Source organism: Lepisma saccharinum, chromosome 2 (genome assembly GCF_977018435.1).
Source record: "Lepisma saccharinum chromosome 2, izLepSacc3.1, whole genome shotgun sequence".
NCBI classification, from domain to species: Eukaryota; Metazoa; Arthropoda; class Insecta; order Zygentoma; family Lepismatidae; genus Lepisma; species Lepisma saccharinum.
Genome location: NC_139230.1, coordinates 62,607,180 through 62,631,934, shown reverse-complemented (window position 1 = coordinate 62,631,934; position 24,755 = coordinate 62,607,180). Strand labels below are relative to the sequence as shown.

The 24,755-nt window shown below is 37.5% G+C and overlaps 1 protein-coding gene across 3 annotated transcripts in view; it reads left to right on the top strand.

Annotated features, from left to right (window-relative positions):
* LOC145984055 (uncharacterized) overlaps positions 1-24,755 on the top strand; it is an 81,908-nt gene that overhangs the window by 13,825 nt on the left and 43,328 nt on the right. For all 3 annotated transcript variants that reach the window (XR_014441277.1, XM_083117422.1, XM_083117421.1), the window contains exons 2-3: positions 6,492-6,606; positions 19,871-19,966. Coding sequence is in view for 2 of the 3 variants with exons in the window: in XM_083117422.1 (XP_082973548.1) it covers positions 6,492-6,606; positions 19,871-19,966 (211 nt within the window). In the remaining variant the exon portion in view is untranslated. The remainder of the gene's footprint in view (positions 1-6,491; positions 6,607-19,870; positions 19,967-24,755) is intronic.

Here is a 24,755-nt window from a genome sequence, read left to right as displayed (position 1 = left end):
CAATGATTATTAGTCTTTCTGCTAGGAGAATTTGAAAAAAAAAATTGGAACCATTACTGTCTGGTCACATTAGTAGTCACGCCCATTTTTATTTTTAGTTACTTCTTAGCAGTAAGTACTACACCACCAATTAATGTAATAAAATGAGCCAAAACAGAGTGTTATGGATGATTCAGGGAATCACTTTAGCTGGTGAAAATTGCCACATATGCTGTTCTCAGCATAAACAATGAAGAAAGTGTCCGAAATTTTTAGATGAAACATTTGCCTTTATTGTTGCAGTGTAGTTGAACAAAGCTTTTAATTTTGAAATGTGGTAGCACTTTCCAATTTGCTTTTGCTTTATTGTGATTTCATCATGCTATGTAAGCATTTCGTACATGGTTCAATTTTGATTTACGCCCGTTACCATATGCTGTGGAGTTTAACGATTACTTACTGCATGTTTCCTTGACACTGGTTTTTCACTTCCATATACTCTTACATAATTTTGTGCTTGCCAATTTGTTTACTATCGTCTTAGTTACGAACTGCCCCACCCATCTAGGTAACATGTGTTGAAGTACTAAGGGGTTTCCATATTGGTTCATGGAATCTGTTCATTTTTTTGTGTGGTGTTCAGATGTGTACTTTCTTCTTGCCACCGAAATGTTTGAAGATTTTGTTCAATAAATGCTTTCGTAGTTAGGTGGATGAGGTTTAGATCCCTTAGCATTTTAGTAATAATGTAAATGACTTTGTTGTTAGGTTATGCTGGTCAGGTTTAATTCTCTTGGCATTAAAATAACATCCCTAAGTGCTTTCCACTCTACGTGCGTTCATTATGTTAGGTAGGCCAGATTTAGTTTCTCTTAGCATTTTAATAATATTCATAGCCGGCCCCCATGGCAAAGTTAGGGTTAACCAGACATCCGGTTTTTCCCGGACATGTCCTACATTTTAACCTAATGTCCAGCATCCGGGAGGAATTTGAAAAATATCATAAATGTCCTACATTTTGAGCGTCACATAATATTAATTAGGAAAATACATGTTTCAGTTGAATAAAGAGAAACTATGCAAGTTACAAGCCTATGGTCTGCGCTGCCAAACTCAATAGTGAAATTTATTTTGATTCAGCCATTGCCCAAAAAGAACATGAATGGAAGCAATTGATGAACAAACTTTTGGGGCCACATTCTGATGTCACTGCTCATTGTCTAAGTGGAATTTCTTGCCTTGGGGTTTATACTGATGGAACAAGATGTTTCCTATTCTTAAAGCAGGGGGTATAGAGAACAAAGCTAGTGAATTAAAAACTACCCTAGATGAAACTTCTGGAACCATTTCAAGTTATGGTAATTGCTGAATATTTGTTTACCATTCCAGGTCATAATGAGAGAGTATTTTTATTACCAGCAGCATAAGGAAGTCATGAGAGAAATATTTTTTTCCAAAAAGTCTGTTGAAAGTTTGGTACTGGGGTTCAATATAATTTCACAGAGTTTGACTGTTCAGTGTCTCATATACATAGTTTGACTAAACCTGAAACTTTAATAAAAATTGGCTTCTCTGAGAAGTATCAGTTAAAACAAGTTCTAAGAAGTGAATTGTGTAGAATTAAATACAATTTTGGAAATTACCCATTTAAGGATTCCTTTTTTTTTTAAATCTGAAAATTGTAATTTTTAAATTACTGTCTAACATGTTTTGGAAATGTGTATTATGTATTGTGAATGTTTTGTGACCTACATTTTGGGACATTGTGTCCTACATTCCCTTGTAGTGATCTGGTAACCCTAGGCAAAGTGGTTAGCACATCATGCTATGATGCCAGGGGTCTTGGGTTCGAATCCCAGCCAATGTATTTTTTTGAGTGTCCATTCATCAATTTCATCATATCAATCATCCCCATCTTTGCAAATTAGCCAAAAGTGGCACAAAAGCAAAGTAAAATAAAGCAAATCAATCAATAATAATCTGAATTATTATTTTGGTGGTTTAGCTCTCATAGCATTAAAATAACATCCATAATTTGCAATACTGCTGATCTCAAGCACAAAGGTACTAACAATTTGCAGTTGTAACTTTGTCAAATCTTTCAGAATGGTGAAACATATGCATTACTACCGAAACACATGCGGAAATGTCTTTGCAGCATTGATTCAATCAGTTCTCGTTAGCTCCAACACACAATACACCTTCTACTGGTCATTAGCCATTTTGCGGCACTGGGGATCCTGGTGGAGCATCATAAGCAGAATAAGCCCACTAAGTGGGAATAAAACGTCCAGAGTTTTTCTTTATATTGATACCTTGGCTGATTTTCTATCAAAGAGTAATGTCATAATTGTGTAAAGTTGCACCATTCATTTTGAATTACCCTGAAGCCAATGGGCTTCCAATTTTCATGCCTTACAGCTTGAATGCAATAATTTTGGCACACTAGATCTTGAGGAAATAGATGAAGCGAGATGTGAAAGATTATTTAGCCCTGATCATAGTCAGTGACATGCGGTGACTGCGACACCTGGGGTAGCAGTCAGTGGCGTGCTCAAGGGGGTGGGTTGGTGTGAGTCACACCCCTCCTCCCTTTAGGGCCAGTATTCCTTCAAAAAAGAAGAATGTCAATAACAGGAAAAAAGATTGCAAAATTATGAATGAGTACTAGAAAAAAGTACACGTAACAACCACCCACATTCGAAAATAAAAAACTATTTGATTTGACTCTAAGCCAGAGATCCTGGGTTCGAATCTCGGATTGGCCATTTGTGTTCTTTGTGTGTGTTCCTTCATCTATTTTGTTGTACCAAAGGTGGCGGAAAAGCGAAGTAAAATAAACCAATTTGAGCAATCAATCAATGATTTGATTTCATTTTTGTTACTTAGCGTCGCTTTTTTGTCACATTTGGTTAATTGTGAAGATGATAGGATGAAACTGATGAAGGGACGAGCACAGGGAACGCCCATGCCCGGGTCGGGGTTCGAACCCGGAACGCCTGGTGTCGTAGTGCGCTGTGATAACCACTCCCCCGCGCTTGGTTGATTTGGTGACAGGAAACAAAACACAATACACTTTTTTGTAGTTTCTTCAATGATATTCATTTGACTTTTTGAGTTCTGAGATACATTTTTCATTCCAAATTATTTCATTATTCACTGCAACACATAGGACAAGAATGCGCACTCATCACGGGTTCGAATCCTGGCCTGGATTGTTCATATGAGGTCCCTTCACCAATTTCATCATATCATCACTCACTCCTCATTTTCGCGATAACCAAATGTGGCAGAAAAGCGAAGTAAAATAAATCAAACCAACAACAATATGAACACGCGTTCTCTTGCCCAAATAAATACATCCGTATTTATGACTGTTAGAGACAAAGAGTAGTGTATTTAAATAAAACATTACTAAAACGAGAGTCTGAGAGAGCCTGCGCACATATTTGTAATTTAATCATTATATATTCCATATTTGAAATAGAAAAAAAGAAAGAAAGCATAACATTATTGTCTGCACATAACACGTTCCCATTTTATAAATAATAAAACTACATCCATATTATACATACACACATATTGTACAACGTGTAAAAGGTTGTGTAAATACAGAGAACATAAGTACTGCAGAAAATTTTACCCTGTGTTCTTTAGACGATTTACAAAAAAATTATGAGAAACCAATCCCCTATCTGTCCTATAGGAGATAGACTGGGGGACCTGAAACCCTGGACTTTCAACCATTGCAGCGGGGGGCGTGGGGCCAAGGGAAGTAGAGGTAGAAATCTTCCTTTTCCTTGGGCCGGCCGTTTCTACCTGGAAACTGGCCTGGCTGAAGAAGAGCGAGCTAGGGTATCCAGCCTGCTTTGCCCACGGAGAACACCGATGGACGAGAAGTACGTGGAAAAGAAGGTGTTGCATATGAGCTGTGGTGGCTTTAACAAGACAATAAATATTGTGATTTGAATATAATTCGAGATGTGAGATTGATTGATCTATCTCTGCTAGACTAGCTACTCCTCAGTGCACGTCACTGATCATAGTTTACATCCTACTGCTACACACCTATTCATTCCTTTCCTACATGACACAATCTTAACTCCATTTACCAGCATGTTGTGAACCTACAAACCGGAAGTAGTTGTGCTACAACCATGGGGTCTGGATGAAGATACTTCCGTCCCGTGGATAGCCCCTATACGTATATGGTTCTTTTGAAATTTTGTTTTTTAAAGATTGTACATTCACCAGGAATAAAAACTGAGACACCTATATTCTGAAATACTTTCTTCCCTGCATGGCGTAATGTATGTTGCCTAACTATAAAGCGAAGAGTGGATTTTAATAGCAAATTTCCAATGTTAAGTTCTGCCATTGCAGTAGTGTTAGACAACACACATAACATTGTGCATATTTCAGGATATAGGTGTCCAATTTTCTTTATACAATATCAGTACAATATATAAGATATACAATATATAATACTTAAAAGTACTTACGTTGGTGAGTATGTGGTTTCCATAAAACTACGTTTCGGGATATAACTAATCCCTTCATCAGGTAGACATAATATAAAGTAAAAAAAAAATAAAGTGCTCCCCTGTGCTTAGCACCATGCCATGAAGGCGTATAAGGGGTGTGGGGGTAACGCCCCACACTTTCTTGATCCGGTCGTGAGTGGGGGTGATGTGATCAGCATCACGCCCCTGACCGCCTTTACCCCCCAGGGTTTCCCCCAGGTACCCATGTTATTCGACGCTGGGTGGGCGCCGGGGCCGCTTCCATCGTTAGAAAAGTTCCCGGATTTGAACCGGCCGGGAATATGACTATGCCAATTTAATTATGACATTGGCTGCATCAGATAAGGCGTGGATCAAGCGGTATGGTAAAAGTAGGTAAAAAGGTTAAAAAATGACTTAAGGCTGCTGAACGTGTAAAAGTGCCTTATTCCTACCATTATGTTAAAATCCTGATTGTTGTATCCATAAAAATACTAAAACAATTATACTCGGAACATGTTAAAAAACCGCTTTTTCAGGAGCGGCTTGGTAGACACTGTAAAGTAGACTGAAGAGGCCTCTAATGGAATGGCGGAAGTTGTACGGTGCATTTCCCCTCTTACTTCCATTGGGTTACATCATATCTAACTCGAAATCTATTATTTCGCGAGATGTGTTAACCACGGCCGAGGTGACCTGGAAGCAGATTTTTTCCCTTGCGTCCCACCCTTTGAACATTTTAATCCTAGTTTCGTCAATATTTTTGTCTTTTCTATTTAGTTTATTGTCCCTCCCTTTGCCGAAATTAGCTGCCTCGTATACATTTCCACTTAATGGTTTATGATCAGCCCTCCTAATTCCCCACTTCTGAATTTCATGCTCTTCCTCAATTACATATTCTGAACGTCTAGTTCTTGGTGTTCCTTCTCTTATATCTTTGTTATGTTCCCCCATCTAATTTTCATGCTCTGGCCAGTTTGACGTATATATTCTTTATTACAGAAACATTTAATACTCTAAACCCCTTTTTCATCCACATACTCGCAAACATAAGTACTTTTAAGTATTTTATAAAATCTTTTTTTATATTGTACTTATATTGTACTACGTGAGTAAATCGCACCTGCATCAATATGAACAATTTTCATTGCCAATTAGTGTACCTAATTAGCATTGCTCAGGAATTTTGAACTGTTTTTCTTTTAACCTAGTTCAGGATTTTTTAGCCTAACTTTAATATTTTAGGATTTTAGAGCCTATTGTAGGAAACTAAAAGCACACTTTTTAGAACTTATAAATACTAGTTCTAATTGTGTCCATAATTGCTTTCATTGTTAGGTCAGGTGGGATCTTAACATTAAAATAACACCCACAAATGCTTCCAGTACTGATTCATGTAATATCTGGTCTCATGCAGGAAATCCCCATCGATCCTTGCTCAAAAATTACCAGAATTGCTAGTTTGAAACAATTGTAAACCAAGAACAATTGCTCTTTGCAAATTGTGGATGCTCACAGAAGCTACTTTTCAAATCATAATTTCTCCCCAAGTTTCAAATTTCTTTTCACATTCATTACAGTTCTCTCAAAGACTTCTTAATACTCATATAAAGCATATGCAAATCATTAAACAGGAGGGCAGGGCTCTACAATGCCATAGAAATGTAGATTATTCGTTGATGTTTTGCTATGTAATTTACTCAAGGTGCAAGAGTACATAACGTGCAATTGTCATGCTACATGAATTGCGTACTTTTATGATTTTCTGGATTATCTACTTGTATAATGTGATGCAACTACATAAATAAGTTAATGTTATTGAGTATATGTTGCCTTTATTTAAAGAGAATGAATTAGACATTTTCCTACCATAACTGTGTTTTTTTTGGTTTTTTTTATGATTTTCTGCTTGCAAAGTTTCTGTATATATATCCTATAATTAAAGTTTAGAATTGAAAAAGTTACTTTCTACTATGCAAATACTAATCTAAGTTATTACTACTATTTCAGGTGAGAAGCTCCTGTGCTCCTCCCAAGGACTGCTCTACGATTCAAAGTGTTTGCAGACCAGTATGGATGGTGAGGAGATCAAATATTTGATACATTATGTAGGATGGGGAAAGAGGTAAGACACACGTACTGTACATATCACTTTGAATGTGAAAATTATAATTTCAGAAATGTGTAGGATTTATTGGTAAAGGAGTAATTTGCATGATAGACATGTTGCCAAGTTACAGATAAGACTCTCTTACCAGTGGGAAAGCACTGGTAAAGATAGAAGGTAGAATAATGTAAAGAAACAAAGTATATGAAGAAAATATGCAGTCTCGATTAGGGATGGCCAGATCTGGATCTTCAAATACTGGGGTCCAATGTAATAATGGATCCGGGTATCCAAAATCCAGATCCGGAGGAATGGAATCTGGGTATCTACTTCACACAGGATCTGAATCTCAGGATTTTTGGAGATAGGCAACTCAGAACCCCTCCCCCTCCTCACCACATTTTACAGTTTTTTTTCTGAGACACCCAATCCTTAGCTTGAAAATTTTTTTGTAGCATAACATAAGCACAGTGTTGTGTGCCTTGCCCTTTGTAAAAAACACAGTGTTACAAATGTCTAATGTGACAAAAAAATGTGATATGTGATACCATTTTACTACAAAGCGCACATATTTTTAAAGTGCTAGTCTTCAAAGCATCACCAGTTTGGTGTCTTTGACACAATCCCAGAGAAAGCCGATCAGACCCATATCTGGTTTCGAGCCACCACCTGTTTTTCGGCAAAGTGCTATTGTCACTTTTGCCTGCAGTGTTTAGACATCCATTCATTCACTGCGACGTTATACTCCCATGGTCTTTATATTGCATAAAAAAGTAGCAGAATACAATAACACAACCTAGCAATCTCGCGTTCAGTAATCTCTAAAGAAACCAAATTAGCAACATTTAATTTACTCCACGTGGAGCTGACAAGAGCTGTCATTTCTTGGATGAATGCTATTGGTGGGGAAGGTTTCTGGGGACGATTTGTTAGGGTGACCAGATGTCCTCTTATATCCAGACATGTCCTCCTTTTTAGGTGTCTGGGCGGATTTTTTATTTGGTCTAGGAATTAACTCGTGCACCTGGACAAGAGATGGCGTAACGAGCGTATCGTCCCACAGTTCCGTGTATCCACACATGCGTTGAAAACTCCTGTCAGCGTGCATCATTCATAGTATAGGGCAGTTGATTGATGCATCAACAACAGCATTTTGTAGTCAACTGAACATGGCGAAGTTCGTGCCAGATAAAGTGTTTTTGCAGGGTGTTCTGCTTCATTACTTTAACATGCAGAAAAGTGCTACCGAAAGTCATCGTATTTTGGTGGAAGTGTATGGTGACCATGCGCTAGCTGAGCGAACATGTCAGAAGTGGTTTGCACGGTTTAGAAGTGGTGATTTCGACCTGGACAGCTAAAAAAATTTGAAGACAAAGAATTGAGAGCATTGCTCGATCAGGATTCGTGTCAAACGCAGGAAGAACTTGCAGAAGCATTAGGCATTGATCAAACAACAGTTTCCAAATGCCTCAAAGCCATGGGAATGATTCAAAAGATGTCACATTGGGTTCCACATGAATTGAAAGACAGAGACGTTGAAATACGAAAAACCATTTGCGAATTGCTGCTTCAAAGACAGAAAAGAAAGGGGTTTTTGCATCGCATTGTTACTGGCGATGAGAAGTGGATCCATTACGAGAACCCGAAACAAAAAAAGGCCTGGGTGAACCAGGTCCATCACAACCGAAACGAGATATTCACTGTGCAAAGGTTATGCTGTGCATATGGTGGGATATGAAAGGTGTGGTATACTATGAGCTGCTGCAACCGGGTGAAACTATTAATGGAGAATGTTATCGACAACAATTAATGTGTTTGAAGCAAGCTCTGGCCAGGAAACGACCAGAATGGGAGAACAGACATGATAAACTTATTTTTCAACATGATAACACTCACCCACATGTCGCAAAACCGGTCAAAACCTATTTAGAAAATGTCGGATGGGAAGTTTTACCCCACCCGCCGTATTCACCAGACGTTGCTCCTTCGGACTACTACTTGTTCGATTGTATGAATAACGATTTGATTGGACAGCGGTTCACTTCTTCAGAAGATATCGAAAAATGGGTCTCTGACTGGATCGCTTCAAAGGATGAGGACTTCTTTCGCTACGGAATCCGTAACTTGCCTGACAGATGGGCGAAAGTGGTGGCTCGCGATGGACAATATTTTTCTTAAGGTATTTATGTATTTTGTGTTTGAACTACAGCTTCAATGTGTGCGTAACAACCGCACGAATTAATTCCTAGACCAAATAGAAATTGGTAAATGTCCTCCTTTTTTTGGAAAGAGTATAGCATTGACCATAGCAAATGTGCTTGCTGCACAGAGAATGCTTCCACATAAAAGGATAATAATTTAAGGCTTATCACTTGGGGTGTATTAAGTATTTGAACAATGGTCACCTAGCATCTCGGAGCTGAACACTATCACTTTCCCGACTGAGTCATTAGTAGGGTGCAGATTTATAGGCAGTAAGAAGGCACCCTAAAATTAAAAAAAGGACATTAAAATAGGCAATGATTGTGAACTTATTTCAATTTTCTTCTTACAATGCACAGTTATGCTACTGCGCCTTGAATAACGTAGTGTGGAAAACGGCTCGATTCTGCACACTCTGGGTGGTTCCACTCGAAAATGATTTGCTAGAGGCGCTGGTGTTGGACCCGGTGCTTGGTATTCGTCTGCCTATAATGGAAGTAAATGGAGTTTTCGCTGCAACATCTGATTCTTTTACATGAAGCATTTCTATCAATGTGATAATTGCTATGGTATTTGGTACAGTGGTCGCGAAGATATTAACGAACATTCTAGACAGTCGACCACGTCTTGTTATCGTCATACTTTCGTTAATAATACGGGAGAAAAAATATGCGTGGAATGCTCTTGGCAACTAAATTTTGTGTATGAATTAGGTTCATTATTATCATCATCATCATTTCTTTTAAAGATATACACAAGAAGCATTTGTATTTTTGATATTTACTGTCTCTTTTCTTCACTTTAAACTAATCACGGCGATGATGATGATGATAATGATGATTGCATGAAATGACAAGGGGAACCTCACAAAACTTTCTTAGTGCCATTGACATGAGTGTAAAGAAACTTTCAAACCAATGGGACAAACGACACCGGATGTTCACACTGTCACACTAGTGACACATGCTTCCAGACTGTAAAATAGCATTCATTGCACATGAGGGTCCAAACAGCAAACGACACGTTCATATGCCGTATTCGCGTGCTACTTGTTACTTCGGAGGAAAGCTCCTTAAAGGAAGGGTGCTGAAACCGAAGCGACGCACTACTAGGGACAAGCGACATGGTGCCTTCAGTCTATTAGCAAGCGTTGCTTGCAAACAACAGATAGGCAACACGATAAACTGCACATTACAACAACAGATCTATTCAACACGATAAGCCACTCGTGTCGCTTTGTCGCTTCTGCGTCACTCAAACTGGGCCATTTCCTCAGTAGCTTTCAACATGTTGCCGTGGTTTGTTGTTCTTGTTGATCGCGCATACGCGATGCAATGAGTGTCTTGCTTTAGTGAGATTGCGCACCAAAGCGGCACGCTACACTTACAGGGTGGCGACAGACCTGGAAAACCGGGAAAAGTCAGGGAATTTGAGGTGTCAAAAAAAGTCAGGGAAATGTCAGGGAATTTTGTCTTCATTGACTTTTTTTAAATTTTTTTATTTAAAGATATCGTTATGAAACTCTGCACGGGAACAGAAAATTGTTATAACTCGGGCACTATGGGAGCAATCTACTTCGAATAAGTTTTGTTTTGCAGCTAAGACATAAGCACATGCAAACGTGTACAATTCAGAACGCCCGAACGAGGAAGGGGGTTTGAGGGGCTCGACCCCCGAATTTCAATAGAAAAAACAAAAATCTGAAGTTTGCCCCACTCTTCTCCCACTATTTTGGGGAGAAGGCGCAAACTTTAGTATTCTTTTCAAAGAATGGACATTTCTCAAGAGAATGAAACATGTTTCATGTTCTTGGGTGCCATACAAGTAGAATAATAAGCCAAAATGTGATTTTTTTAAAATGAAAAATATGTAATTTGCATTTTTGGAGGAAAATTGTTATAACTCGGGTACTATGGGAGCAATCTACTTCGGATAAGTTTTGTTTTGCAGCTAAAACATCATAGCATGCAACCGTGTACAATTCAGAATGCTGAACCGAGGAAGGGGGTTTGGGGGGCGCGACCCCCGAATTTCAATAGAAAAAACAAAAATCTCCCACTATTTTGGGAAGAAGGCGCAAACTTTAGTATTCTTCTCAAAGAATGGACATTTCTCAAGAGAATGAAGCATGTTTCATGTTCTTGGGTGCCATACAAGTAGAATAATAAGCCAAAATGTGATTTTTTTTTAATGAAAAATATGTAACTTGCATTTTTGGAGGAAAATTGTTATAACTTGGGCACTATAGGAGCAATCTACTTCAGATAAGTTTTGTTTTTCAGATAAAACATCAGTGCATGTAACCGTGTACAATTCAGAACGCCGGACCGAGGAAGAGGGGCTGGGGGCACGACCCCCGAATTTCAATGGGAAAAAAAATGATTTTGCCCCTACTTCCCCCGCTATTTTGGGTACAGAGCACGAATTTTATTATTGTTTTCAAAGAATGGACATTTCTCAAGAGAATGTAACGTGTTTCATGTTCTTAGGTGCCATACAAGTTGAATAATAAGCCAAAATGTGATTATTTTTTTTACGAAAGAGATGTAATTTGCATTTTTGGAGGTAAATTGTTATAACTCGGGCACTATAGGAGCAATCTACTTCAGATAAGTTTTGTTTTTCAGATAGAACATCAAAGCATACAACCATGTACAATTCAGAATGCCTGACCGAGGAAGGGAATTTGGGGGAGACCGACCCCGAATTTCATTGAAAAAAACATAAAAATCTGAAGTTTGCCCCCTCTTCTCCCGCTATTTTGGGTATAAGGCGCAAACCTTAGTATTCTCTTCAAAGAATGGACGTTTCCAAAGAGAATGAAACATGTTTCATGTTCTTGGGTGCCATAAGTCAAAATGTGAAACACTGTTTTTTTACTAAAAATAGGTAATTTGCATATTGCTCAGAAAATTGTTATAACTCTTGCACTATGGGAGCAATCTACTTCAGATAAGTTTTGTTTTGCGGCTAATACATCATAGCATGCAACCGTGTACAATTCAGAACGCCGAACTGAGGAAGGGGGGGTTTGGGGGCGCGACCCCTGAATTTTAATTAAAAACTATAAAAATCTGGAGTTTGCCCCCTCTTCTCCCGCTATTTGGGACGAAGGCGCGAAGTTTAGTATTCTTTTCAAAGAATGGGCATTTCTCAAGAGAATGAAACATGTTTCATGTTCTTGACTGCTATACAAGTTGAATAATAAGCCAAAATGTGATTATTTTTTTTACGAAAAATAGGTAATTTGCATTTTTGGAGGAAAATTGTTATAACTCGGGCACTATGGGAGCAATCTACTGCGGATAAGTTTTGTTTTACAGATAAAACATCAGAGCATGCAACCGTGTACAATTCAGATCGCCGAACGGAGGAAGGGGGGTTTGAGGGCGCGACCACCGAATCTCAATGAAAAAACATAAAAAACTGAGGTTTGCCCCCTCTTCTCCCGCTATTTTAGTGAAAAGGCGCAAACCTTAGTATTCTCTTCAAAGAATGGTCGTTTCCAAAGAGAATGAAACATATTACATTTTCCTGGGTGCCATACAGATTGAATAATGAGCCAAAATGTGAAACTCTGTTCGGAAATGTGGCATGGATATGTTGCGGAGAGGGGGAAGGTTGGTCATCAATATGAATTTCCCAGGCTTGCTCCAGACCTGTGTGAGAGTTTCCACCCAAACATAAGAGTATGAATGTCCAAAAAGCACATTCATTTCGTAATCAGCACCATTATACCATATGGTATCATCAGGCCAGTACGACCTTACTCTGATGATAACATATGGTATCATTGGGGGAGTAAAGGTTAAGCCTCTAAATATTACGTGCAAAATGCATTGAATTATCATTTTTTCTTGTCCATATGGGAGTAGTAAGGGGACTTGTCACGTAGTAAAGCATTTTGTTGGGCAAACTGAAGGAACATGGAAACAAATAGGTCCCATTGATACATACGATTTTTGTTGAATATCGCCACCTGACAAAGTATCTCACTACAACATGCGACAGAAATTGCATGGACTGCAAATATGATGCTGGAATTTTATTACTCTCCTGGCTCACTTCACCTTATTTAATGTAGCAGTGCTAATGTAGGTCTTCTTTCATCATCCTGACGTATTACTGGTTTCGCACAAGTTAACATACGTTTACAATGACATTGCACTATTCTTAGATATCAAGAAGAATTCAACCAAACGGGATATATATTGAATACTATCACGAAAAAGTGAAACATAAACTGCATTGGTGAAAGTTATAAAAATTGGCAAGAGCATGCTCCCAACCTCAAATTTACTGTAACACTAGTATTGCATTGAAATTAACGCCACTCTCTGTCCTGTCTGTTTAAACTCATGAGAGATGGTCATTAATCTCTCACAGGGTAAGGTTAATATCCAATATTATGAAACAAAATACTAATAATAAATACGTAAATATTTTAATATCATATTTACTCGATTCATTCAGTCATAAAAGCAAATCACTTTCTTCAAGGATTGACTTTTCTCTACCAGCCCTGCTAAATTTTCACTTTCCATCTACTGATTTATATGAGGGGTGGCCAGAAAGTAATTTTCAATTAGTAGGGACATTGATTTTTCGCAAACGCCAAAACCGTGAAAAATGGTAATTGCTGCGAAGTTATGTTTAGGAATGTGCAGTGATGTCTGGACACATTTTTCGCCCCTTCGAAATATCGAAATAATGCGAATTTGGCATAAAATGCGAATTGTTGGCATTTTTAACGATTTTTTAAAAGAAATGTCCTTAAAAAAATGAAAAATTCCATGAAATCCAACATTCTTGTCTTTTCTAGGCCATGTTTATGTACATAGAACATGCAAGTTTTCCAACATTTTACTCAAGAGTAAATTGTAGGGTTATACGTACATGGAATAATTCTGATAGACACATTAAATCATGTATTTCCCACAATTTTTTCAACTTCTATCAAAACCATTTGCATCACAGAGCAAAGTGGTAGGGTTCTAACAGGAGATCGAGTGCATATCTACCGTCACAAGGGAGCCACATCTTCGTATTTGTCACAGAAGATATGTTTTGAATTACCAAGCTAAGTGTGCACCATCGGCATTTGTCAAGCGAGTAATAATGGAGCTCAGTCGTTAGGGCATCTGACTAATATGCGAGAGAACCGGGGTCGATCCCCTGCGGGGGAGAACTGGGATGTTTTCCACATATTCAGACTGCTCCGGCGCCAGCATAATATGAAACTGGTACCTTGAGGAAACTTTGAGGGATAAAGGTAGCCAGGACTGTGGTGCTGATCACATCACTAGCCACCTTCAGCCGTGATCAAGAAAGTGTGGGACCCTAACTCCACACCCCTATACACCTTCATGGAAAAGTGCAGGGGAGCACTTTACTTTTACTTCCTCAAAAACCAGTTCCAACATATCAAACTGTCACGAAAATACGTAGACCATGTGACCTACAATTTAAAATAATAGTTTAAAAGCACAATGAAGTATTAAGTTTCGGTATATTTGGCAGATAAATGTTCTAAAACAAAAACGCGAATTTTGGGAAACATAACACTAACAAGTCAAAAAAAGATAATGCCAATTTTTGGTGCTATAATATATCGATATCTGTCACGTGAGATTGATTGATTAAAATTTTTTTGGTGCGTCGCCACTTATGGTCATTATGCACCCTTCAGTATATACGGGGGAAATTCCATTATCTAAAATCCTTACCTTAAAATTTAAAAAAAGATGTATGGAAAATAACTTTCTCAAAACAACTTTCAACATATCAAACTCTCATGAAGATATGTAGGCCATGTGAAACAGTAGTTTAAAAACACCGTCAAGGTATAATTTCAGATATTTGCCAGAAAATGCGCTAAAATGAAAATGTGAATTTGGGAAAAATAACACCGTATAGTAAAAACTAAAAAATAAGAAAATACACCAATTTAGAAAAAAACTACAAAATATTAAGGTCGCTACCGATTAGGCATAAATAAAACAAGAATATCAGTAGTAATTTATTGCATTAGTTACAGTGAGTCCTAACTTAATTTTCGGCATAATCACCATCGTTCTTCTGGCATTTGTCGTAGCATGTCACTAAATTTTGTATGCCCATGGTATATGTGTCTGACAAACAAAGACTGGAACTATCTCTACCGCAGTGTAGCTGTCAAATTCTTGCCCTGCCAGAAACATCTTCAGTTAAACCAGGAGATGAAAGTCGGTACATTAAAGGGCATGGAGTGGTCCAAGATCTCTCACCTGAAGTGATGCAAAGGGCCTGTGTTGTGCTGTATGGGGTTGTGCACATTCGATTGGCCTTCCGTGAATTGTCTGCAACATCGTCTGACCATACTATCGTTCACGACGTCCGGTCTGCACACCTCACACAATTGCTGGTGGTTCTGTGCCAAATTCCGAGCGTGCAATGTAGGTTACATCGCAGTCTGTGGGAGACTGTATGAAAGCTGCAATCTTTAACCTAGAACTCTCCTAAAACGGCTGCATTACGACTATTACCATTTACAGCTAAATGCCACTTCTTCCTGCCTGCATGTGTGTGTGTTGCTCTCCGACCACTAGTGCTGCGTATAGACACCATTTGAGCTTTTTTCAGGATTCCCCTCGTATATGAACTTTCAGAAGCTTTTATTATTAGTGTTTTAATGTGTGGTTAGCTAAATCAGGTACCTATACAATGCAATTCTATAAATTCCTTGCATTAAATTTCTAATATCTACATACCCTTTTCGTCAGCATTAATGGTATAACTGCATGTTGTCAATTTCACAGTACTTCACTTGGATATACTGTACTGAAGCAGAAATCCCATTGATAATGTAAGGAAATATGACACTTTATTTTGTTCGATTCAATTGTTTCACTTATATGAAAGAGTTAAGTTGTTTGCTTTACAGAGAAGAGGGAAGTAGCTTTATGCATTGAAAATTGAGTCCACACTCATGGTTCTTGCAAGCAGAGGCTTCCAAACTTCAGTGGAAATATCAACATATAATACCGAGAATGGATAAGGAGACTGATAAATTACAAATTGTATTTCTTAATTATTCACTCTTCACTCTTATCTCATTTAGTCGTAACTTTAAAAATAATCAAGTATTTTATTTTAAACTTACTGGGTACAACAAAATTCCGTAATTCTTCCTTAGCTTGTGAATTGTAATAATTTTCCAAATTCACTATTTTGCAGTTTGAATTCAAATCATAGAGAATAGAGGAATTTAGTCAATTTCATTGAAGATAATATTGGTGCTTAACAAATCCATGCCTGGATCTGTATGAGTTTATTATTTCAATTTACAAAAACATCGCTTTAGTTTAGTTTGTAATTGTCAGGGAAAAATGTAAATTTTGTCCTGGAAAACCTGGAAAAGTCAGGGAATTTCATTTTTGCTTGTTTGTAGCCACCCTGACTTATCGCTTGAGGATTTCACCAACCGAACGCTGGCCTTTGCTTCCCATCATGCCGCTACGATGTGAAATGTTGCTCTTGATTGGCTCCTTTCCAAGCAACATGTGTCGCTTCAGTATGAAAGTTGCCTTGGACCGAATGACCGTGTCACTTTGGTGTGAAATCCTCATATCATTTGTCACGTGTCGCTTTGGTCTAAAATCTCCTTGAGGAAACGGTGGAATCAGAGCTTGTATCCCTATGGTTCGAAAGGCTGCATTGATTTCCGACTGCTCGCTTTCAAGTGACACTTGTGGTTTGTCGCCTCGGTATGAAATATCTCTCAGGATACTATTTATATTCTAATAACATAGAAAAATAAACTCTAATACTCAGTCCAAGACCTGACGTCTGGAATCACATTGCGATGTTTCTTCTTGGGTTACTCACGCATGCTATTTATTTATTCATTTTATTTTACTTTTCTTTTCAAATTAATGCCATTTTGTGACTGCAAATCACTCCACAAATATAATTGTTTCCATCAATTCACGTACCACCTTTCAAGACAAACAAATCTACATAATATATTCAAAAAAACTAACTAAGCCGCATTACTTCCATAAGAAAATTAATACCGACACTGATTGCACTGTCATCTATGTTTCTCATCCATCTGGGGAACCAGTTTCTTGGGTCGTTTTCCACACTACGTTATTGAAGGCGCTGTAGTTATGCTGTATTAGCACTTCAGTTTATACACAAAAGTGTGCTAACGATTAACAAACTATTAATAGAGGAAAGGAGGGAGTTATGGAATACCATTTTGTATATGGTAATAATTTCATGAGTATTTATGCAAGAGACATAAGTCTTATATGACAACACAGGTAATATAATGCTGTTTATTATATAGTATCAAGAAGTTATACTTACGCACACAAAAAATGTAATAATAAAAAAACGAATAAGGAAAGAAAGGTGGGGGTTATGGAATAAGAGGGGTATATGTACTGTAATACTATTTACTGCAATTGTCATTATAGGCTCATTTACAGAAATCGCAAATGTAAAGGTCTGTTTCACAGCCTGAAGAAACTTCATGAGCCCACATGTGGCACATAACACATTTTTCCTAAGTTTCCCCTTTAACGTCTTCGGAAAATTTGTGGTCCCAGAAGATACATGTTGCATCCTCTTTGCCAGGTTGGAGGTGCACAGGAACGGTTTCATCATCATTAGAGTCTTGAAGTTCTATTTGATCTGAATCACTAGAACTAGTGGATCTAATGACTTCCACAACGTGCAAGGTCTTTTTACTTTGAAAGTCTTTAGTTGTAGTTTTGGTAACTTAACTATTTAAGTATTCCATAACCCCTCCCATGTCCATTTTGAATTTTTAGCGTCTACCACGAAATGACTTGATACAACAGCAAAAATTACTTTCCTCCTCAAAATTTTAACATTCCATACCTACACGCTATACCATATTGTTATACTAATTTGCTGTGTGTTTCATACAGGGAGGTTATTTCAGTCGTTTACCGTCAGACCGTCGGCCACCGAGTAGCCCCTTCATGCAACAGGTCCCGGCAAACTGACTTACAGAAAGTCCGTAACAGAAACCGCTTGTTTTGTAATGTTTCCACTTTTCACAATTACAGTTACAATTACAATTGAAATAAGCATGTACCTTGTCTCAAGGATGCTGGAAAAGGTGTCCTCCCACTGGTTTTGGAATTTGGAACTGCATAACTGGATCCAACAATTGTTGGCCATCCCTAGTCTATACCATGCCATGTGTATGCAAGTGAAAAGTGTGAAAATCTCCATGAAGTTCGAAACCATGTAACTTGCACAATGAAAACGTGGAAAAACTAGTTATCAAATTTAGACAGAAAAACTAAATACTGAAGCATTCATAATTGGGAAATGAGAGACGCAGAAGTATGTAAATACAAGAAACTAGTACTCACTTTTATCCGCGGTGTTTTTTACAAATTAATCGAAAAATAAAAATCAGCTTTGCGGATAAAATTGAATACAAGTTTCTCATATTTTTATACTGAAGCATGTATAGAATATTAAATACTGTATTTACTAGAGTACCCTCCACCTTTGAATAAACTGTGCATTTGGATTTTGAATATTTTTGTAGGTCTATGCCGATGTGCAGTCTTGCACTTGCATTCAAAGTTTATAATTTGTTTATAAACAGTATTTGCACATATCTATTGTGTATAACAGCATAGGATATTCATTGTATATCACAAACTTTGTGTCAGATCTTGTATTGCACACACTAGTCATGGGTTGTAATGAAGAGAGTGACTTTTTTGGTATTTGTTTTCTTGTTTCTTCATCAGTTTGTGTCACTATTAACATAGCTAAAACAACTTTGAAGGAATATCATCCAAAGAATTTTGTTCTTTATGGCTTTTGAAATTACCTAGATGCACTAATTAACACAGCCTAATAGCGTTGTAATATTTAATCAGTATTTTAAATTTTTGAAAATTGTGAATAAATATGTGGGTTGGAAATTTAATAGTGGCAACTATTAATTTACAAATGAAATGAAGGAGATACCTCTGTGAAACATTTACAGACCTTCGATGAAGTCACCAACATTGTGTACAACCATTGCCAGTGATGTGGAAGTCATAGTATTTCTGTAGCAGTGCCTGTTCTGTTGATGGTTCGAATAGAGCAGTCTATTGCCTGAAAAATCTCTGGAACAGTTCAGAAGTGAATGCCCTTCATCTTAGGGATCAAATCAAAGTCACAGGTGCTTAAGTCTGGGCGATGGTAGAGCATCTGCCAGCGCCATCGAGCTAGCAATCAGCCACAGGTTGCACTATATGCACCCGAACATTGTCCTGCAAAATGACAGGAGTATTCAGCAGAAAGTGTCCCCTCTTCTTTCGCAATGCAGGTTGCAGATTATGTTCCAAAAATGAACAGTAATACCACAGATAAGTTAATAAAATTACCTTGTCTGTTGTAATATTGCACATTGACAGTCTGTCCTGGAGGTATGGCAAGAATCACCAGAACTTTAACATTAGTGGGGTTCTGAGTCTGACTACACAACTTTAGACCTCCAACTTCAATGACACACTATTCCTCTCATCACTGCACATGCACCTAGTGCTGGAAGGAAGAGTCCCTTTAGTGGGAGGTAGCTTAGGTATCAAACTAGCATTTGGTATAAGTGAGAAGCACCGGTTCGGTTTCATGGCATATATACAGCAGTGTTGCCACTATTAACTTTCCAACCCATGTATGTGAGTAAGTGAATATTTAACCCTGTATACTATTATCTATTTTTTGCTTGTCGAATCAAAGATAACATCACACTGACTTTTCATTACTTATGTATCATTAATATATTATCAGTTTCTAATTAATCAGAATTCTTGGTTTATTTACTTCTTTTTTTTGCCACTTTTGACTAATCGCAAAGATGCAGTTGAATAATGATATGATGAAAGGACACTCACAAGGAACACATACCCAGGCTGTGATTCGAACCCGGGATCCCTTGTGTCATAGCATGCTGCACTAACCACTACACCACAGAAGCTAGCCAGAATTCTTGTATAATTATTTTTGTGCCCAGTTTTCATGTGAAGTAAAGGATATGAATGCTGTCTTATTTCAGTTGGGACGAATGGGTCCCTGAAGACGAGCTAATGGAGTACAATGATGAAAATGTCGAGAGACAACGTAAACTGCGTGAAGAAAAAGAAGCTGAACTGTAAGTGTATTAGTAATTTCATATGTCCATTACTTCTGGTAACACAAACATATTTGAAATATATATAATGGATATATCATTATGACATTTTTGCTGAACATTTCATAAATAACCTGAAAGGTTTTTCACCTCCTTAATTAATGTACAGTATGTATTATATACATTTATACACTCAACAAGGCATTGGTCTTTAGATGGATATTACTAAAGTACGCAGAGAATTCTTAAATCTGTACTAAAGGCAATTTTGTGGTAACTTTTTGATAACAGATTGCTACATCATTGTCATGGCAACCAAGTTCTGCCAGATCTCGACGTAAATATAACCAAAGTAGATACAATTAGGATACTCGTTGATGTGAGATGACACCATGTTGGTTAGTGGATTTTTTTAAAAAGTAGAAGTGAAGCAGCGTAATTATCATGAGATTTTAGGTAATGTTCTTGTTAGAAGAACAACAAATGTATCATCAGTGGAAGGTACTTGTAGTCTAAACATTAATATAAAATCCATTGTATTATATATTTATTTTCATATTTTGAATGCAGAGAAGAAAATACAAAGACAGGTGTAGTTAATTCAAAAACTAGTAAGGACAGTAATTGAAAAAAAAATGTTAAATATGTTAAAAGCAAATGCTGCATTGACTGTACAATCCATTTTTTATGGGAGACTTCAGATGATTTTCTTCATAATATGAAGGAGGAAGTTCAGTGTATAATTTGTAAATATTTATGAATATTCACACACTCTAGTGATTCTCAATCCTTAGTTCTTAAACTTTCTCCATAATTGCTTTGAATTAACATGGAATTATTCAATCTTACCCTTTCTTGAGTTACAATATTGTGATACCAATGGAATAGAAGTCAGTAGAATGTGTTTCTGCCAGGTTTGCATGTGTGTCACTGGCGATTAAAAATTACCTTGGGTAGAAATTTCAAGTTTAGAAGGATCTCTCTCACTAAACACTATTTTCTCAGATCTAACTAAGCATGTTAAATATGCTATGAAATTCAGTATGTTATTGAACCAAATATATGTAACACATATTAATGTTTAATCATTAATATCCTAATTCTTAGTCAGGACAAATTATGATTTCTATGAATCAATCTACCCACAACTAAATGATTGCCCTTGTTTTGTAAAGTGTGAGAACTACCTTTACTAATCTATATTTATTTGTAAATTCTCAATAAACATGCAGACTTTAGTCTTGTAGCTGTTAGGATCTACTTTTACACTTTAAATACATAAAACATGAACTTATTGGAAATGATGCACTCCCATTATGAGCCAACCTAAATTAACAAAAGAAGGTAACAGAACTGCATCCAAAACTTGAGGAATATTCAGTGAGCTATTTCAACCCATCCTAACTTACTCAATTCATCTGGATAATATTTTTGGAGCTGCATAAACTGTGCCCTAATTTCAAAAGTAAAATGGATAGAAATCTAGTAGGAAACAGATCAGAAGCGACTTGTTCCAACCATGTACAAGGGCAAAGAGGAACTCTAAAATGACAGATTTGTAATAAACATTCATTACATGTGAATAGTATAAGTGGAACGTTTCAAAAATAATCTCAGTGGAATGATAGTAGAGCATTGTGTGCAATATTGGTTTAATGATGTAATCTATATTAAGGTATATTTCATGTTCTAGTAATGATTCAAAATGGTAATTATTTTGATTATGCTTAATGCAAATTGCAACATTCTATTCTAATTTTACCATTACAAAGAATTATCAATTTTGTTTGGAAGGAAAGGAGAGCATGGTCTTATAAAGATAGATAAGTTGATCTGCATCATTATTTTATGCAATCATGGAGGCTCATTCTTTAATGTATATGTCCAGCCATTTTCCAATAGTACTGCCCATTGTAAGTTACTTTTGGATGTAAATCTCCCTTGTAGTACCGTACGCAGGGTGGCGACAGACCTCGAAAACCGGGAAAAGTCAGGGAATTTAGTCTTCATTGACTTTTTTTTTTAATTATTTATTTATTTAAAGATATCATTATGGAACTCTGCACGGGAACAGGAAATCTCGTTCGTAAGTTTCGGCCTCAACTTGTAGGCCCCTTTTATCCACAACACAACCAAGGCACCAGAAACCAGTGATTACAGGAGGAGAGAGAGAGAGAGAAATTTCTCTCGCCCGGGCTTCTCGGCGGGAATTTTAAATTTGAACACTCTTTGGAGGAAAATTGTTATAACTCTGGCACTATTGGAGCAATCTACTTCGGATAACTTTTGTTTTGCAGCTAAAAAAAATCAGAGCATGCAACCGTGTACAATTCAGAACGCCGAACCGAGGAAGGGGGGTTTGGGGGCGTGACCACTGAATTTCAATGAAATTAAACATAAAAATCTGGAGTTTACCCCCTCTTCTCCCTGTATTTGGGAAGAAGGCGCTTTTATTACTTTAGTATTCTTTTCAAAGAATGGACATTTCTCAAGAGAATGAAACATGTTTCATTTCTTAAATGTTTTTTTTTGTTTTGTTTTTTTTTACGAAAAATAGGTAACTTGCATGTTTGGAGGAAAATTGTTAGAACTCGGGTACTATGGGAGCAATCTACTTCGGATAAGTTTTGGTTTGCAGCTAAAACATCATAGCATGCAACCGTGTACAATTCAGAACACCGAACTGAGGAAGGGAGGTTTTGGGGCGTGACCACCGAATGTCAAAACAACATAAAAATCTGAAGTTTACCTCCTCTTCTCCCGCTATTTTGGGGAGAAGGCGCAAACCTTAGTATTCTCTTCAAAGATTGGACATTTCCAAAGAGATTGAAACATGTTTCATGTTCCTGGGTGCCATACAAGTTGAATAATGAGCCAAAATGTGAAACTCTGTTCGGAAATGTGGCATGGATATGTTGCGGAGAGGGGGGGAGGTTGGTCATCAATATGAATTTTCCAGGCTTGCTCCAGACCTGTGTCAGAGTTTCCTCCCAAACATAAGAGTATAAAGGTCCAAAAAGCACATTCATTTCGTAACCAGCACCATGATACCATATGGTATCATCGGGCCAGTATGACCTTACTCTGACCATACCATATGGTATCATCGGGGGAGTAAAGGTTAAGCCTCTAAATATTACGTGGAATTGAATTATCATTTTTTCTTGTCCGTATTGGAGCAGTAAGGGGACTTGTCAACAGATGGAGGGGATAAGAGCGGGTGGCGCCGTCCGATAGTTGTCGGATGTCGTAGTAAGGCATTTTGTTGGGCAAACTGAAGGAACATGGAAACAAATATGTTCCATTGATACATACGATTCTTGTCGAATATCGCCACCTGACAAAGTATCTCACTACAACATGCGACAGAAATTGCATGGACTGCAACATCCAACAAAAATCGCATGCATAAACAAGAAGAGCTTTAGACTGCAAATATGCTGCTGGAATTTTATTACTCTTCTGACTCACTTCACCTTATTGAATGTAGCAGTGCTTACGAAGGCTTTCTTATATCATACTGACGTATTACTGGTTTCACACAAGTTAACATACGTTTACAATGACATTGCACTATTCTTAGATATCAAGAAGAATCCAACCAAACGGGATATATATTGAATACTATCACGAAAAAGTGAAACATAAATCTCCATTGGTGAACGTTATAAAAATTGGCAAGTGCATGCTCCCAACCTCAAATTTACTGCAACACTAGTATTGCAATGAAATTAACGCCACTCTCTGTCCTGTCTGTTTAATCTCGTGAGAGATGGTCTTAAATCTCTCACTGAGTGAAGTTAATGTCCAATATTATGAAATGAAATACTAATAATAAATACGTAAATATTTTAATATCATATATACTTGAATCATTCAATCATAACAGCAAATCACTTCCTTCAAGAATTGACTTTTCTCTGCCGCCCTGCTAAATTTTCACTTTCCATCTACTGATTTATTCGAGGGGTGGCCAGAAAGTAATTTCCAATTAGTAGGTACATTGATTTTTTGCAAATGCCAAAACCGTGAAAAATGGTAATTGCTGCGAAATTATGTTTAGGAATGTGCAGTGATGTCTGGACACATTTTTTGCCCGTTCGAAATATCGAAATAATGCGAATTGTTGGCGTTTTTAGCAATTTTTTTAAAAAGAAATGTCCTAAAACAACAAAAAAATCCACGAAATCCAACATCCTTGTCTTTTCTAGGCCATGTTTATGTACATAGAACGTGCAAGTTTTCCAACATTTTACTCAAGAGTAAAGTATAGAGTTATACATACGTGGAATAATTCCGACAGCCACATTAAATCATTTATTTCCCACGATTTTTTCAACTTCTATCAAAACCATTTGCATCGCAGAGCAAAGTGGCAGCGTTCTAACAGGAGATCGAGTGCGTATCTACCGTCACACGGGAGCCATATCTTCGTATTTGTTGCACGAGATATGTTTTGAATTACCAAGCTAAGTGCGCACTATCAGCATTTGTCGAGCGAGTAATAATGGAGCTCAGTCGTTAGGGCATCTGACTACTATGCGAGAGACCCTGGGTCTATCGCCTGCGGGGGAGAACCAGGATGTTTTCCACCTATTCAAACTGCTCTGGTGCCCACCCAGCATCCTTGAGGAAACTTTGAGGGATAAAGGTAGCCAGGAGTGTGGTGCTGATCACATCACTCCCACCTTCAGCCGTGATCAAGAAAGTGTGGGGCCCTAACTCCACACCAAAATTCCATTATCTAAAATCCTTACCTTAAAATTTATAAAAGGGTATGGAAAATAAATTTCAAGATATCATACTCTCG